This window comes from Antrostomus carolinensis, unplaced genomic scaffold (assembly GCF_000700745.2).
Source record: "Antrostomus carolinensis isolate BGI_N321 unplaced genomic scaffold, ASM70074v2 scaffold48558, whole genome shotgun sequence".
Classification (NCBI taxonomy): Eukaryota; Metazoa; Chordata; class Aves; order Caprimulgiformes; family Caprimulgidae; genus Antrostomus; species Antrostomus carolinensis.
Genome location: NW_010333260.1, coordinates 1 through 1,216, shown reverse-complemented (window position 1 = coordinate 1,216; position 1,216 = coordinate 1). Strand labels below are relative to the sequence as shown.

General features: G+C 45.1%; 1 protein-coding gene across 1 annotated transcript in view; it reads right to left on the bottom strand.

Annotated features, from left to right (window-relative positions):
• Positions 1 to 93, bottom strand: part of LCMT2 (leucine carboxyl methyltransferase 2) — a gene marked incomplete at its 3' end in the record, with an annotated part of 11,094 nt that extends 11,001 nt beyond the window's left edge. Inside the window, exon 1 of the mRNA XM_010173800.2 lies at positions 1 to 93. Coding sequence (XP_010172102.2) covers positions 1 to 93 — 93 coding nt within the window.
• Between the last annotated feature and the right edge of the window lie 1,123 nt (positions 94 to 1,216).

The window sequence follows — 1,216 nt, the reverse complement described above, 5'->3', positions numbered from 1 at the left end:
GAAGTCCTGAACACAGTGATCAACAGCACGGGTGCGGACGTAATAACCCCTGTGGAATGAAATCCAGTCGTCACCACTGGCCAGGAGACCCATTTCTCCAGCACTGGCACCTTCCATTTCAAAAAACCTTATTTTTTTCTCTCTCAGCTTCTACCCAATAAACCCACATTTATAGACCTGCACGGGGAGGTGTTTGATATCACATCTAGAGCTTGTGAATAAACACAGAGCTCCTGTATTCAGTAACTGTACTAACCAACAAGACTATGGATAACCCAGAGAAAACACACTGATATCCTGGCTGGACCTGTTCTGTTTTGCATAAATAAATACTCACTGGATGAAAAAGTATGAATCCAGACAATTCGGATGCTCCCCTGCAATGTGGGTGGCCAATACTCGAGTTCCTGCCCCAAATCAAATGCCATAACAACATGAAATTAACTCGTTCACTTACAAGGGGTCTAACAACATGAATGACACTGTGTACAAATGCAGCCAGAGGGAAACAACAATGGGAAGAGAGCAAAGTCAGGCAAGGAATTTCATCCTGGTTTTATGAATGACTGGAACCAAGTCTAACTCCTGGAAAGAGTTTACCATTTGCCTAGTCTGGCAGGGACTAGCACCTCTTTCTCCTCAGCATTCTCTTTTGGTTAGTCTCATCATGTCCCCAGCAGGCTCTCCAGTGCCTATCACCCCCTTTAACAAGGCCACTTCCATTCCCAGGCATCACAGGGACTAAAGATTTCACTAGAAACCCAAGATCAAAGATGACAGTGTTGACAGCTGCAACACAGAACTTTTTCTGTGAATTTAGTTTGTCACACAAATGTCCCATGACAAGTCAACACAGGCTCAGCTTCCTGAGCTGATGAGCAGCGCTTGTTTTCACAGGCCTGCAAGCTTCTGCTTGAACACCACCTTGTCATCTCCCTGAATGAAACTCCTCTGGCAGTTCACAGCCACTCTGATGGCACTATGCTATAGTCTGATACTACACAAACTCCACTACCCTATCAGCATAGAACCCTCTGCACATACACACAAAAACATTTACACTTGTGACCTGCAATGCTCCAGAGAAGTCACACTGGTCAGACAAGTGCTTCCAAAGATCACAGAATTGTAGTGGTTGGAAAAGACCTTTAAGATTATCGAGTCCAACCATGAACCCAACACCAGCAATCCCACCTCTAACCCATGTCCCTCAGCA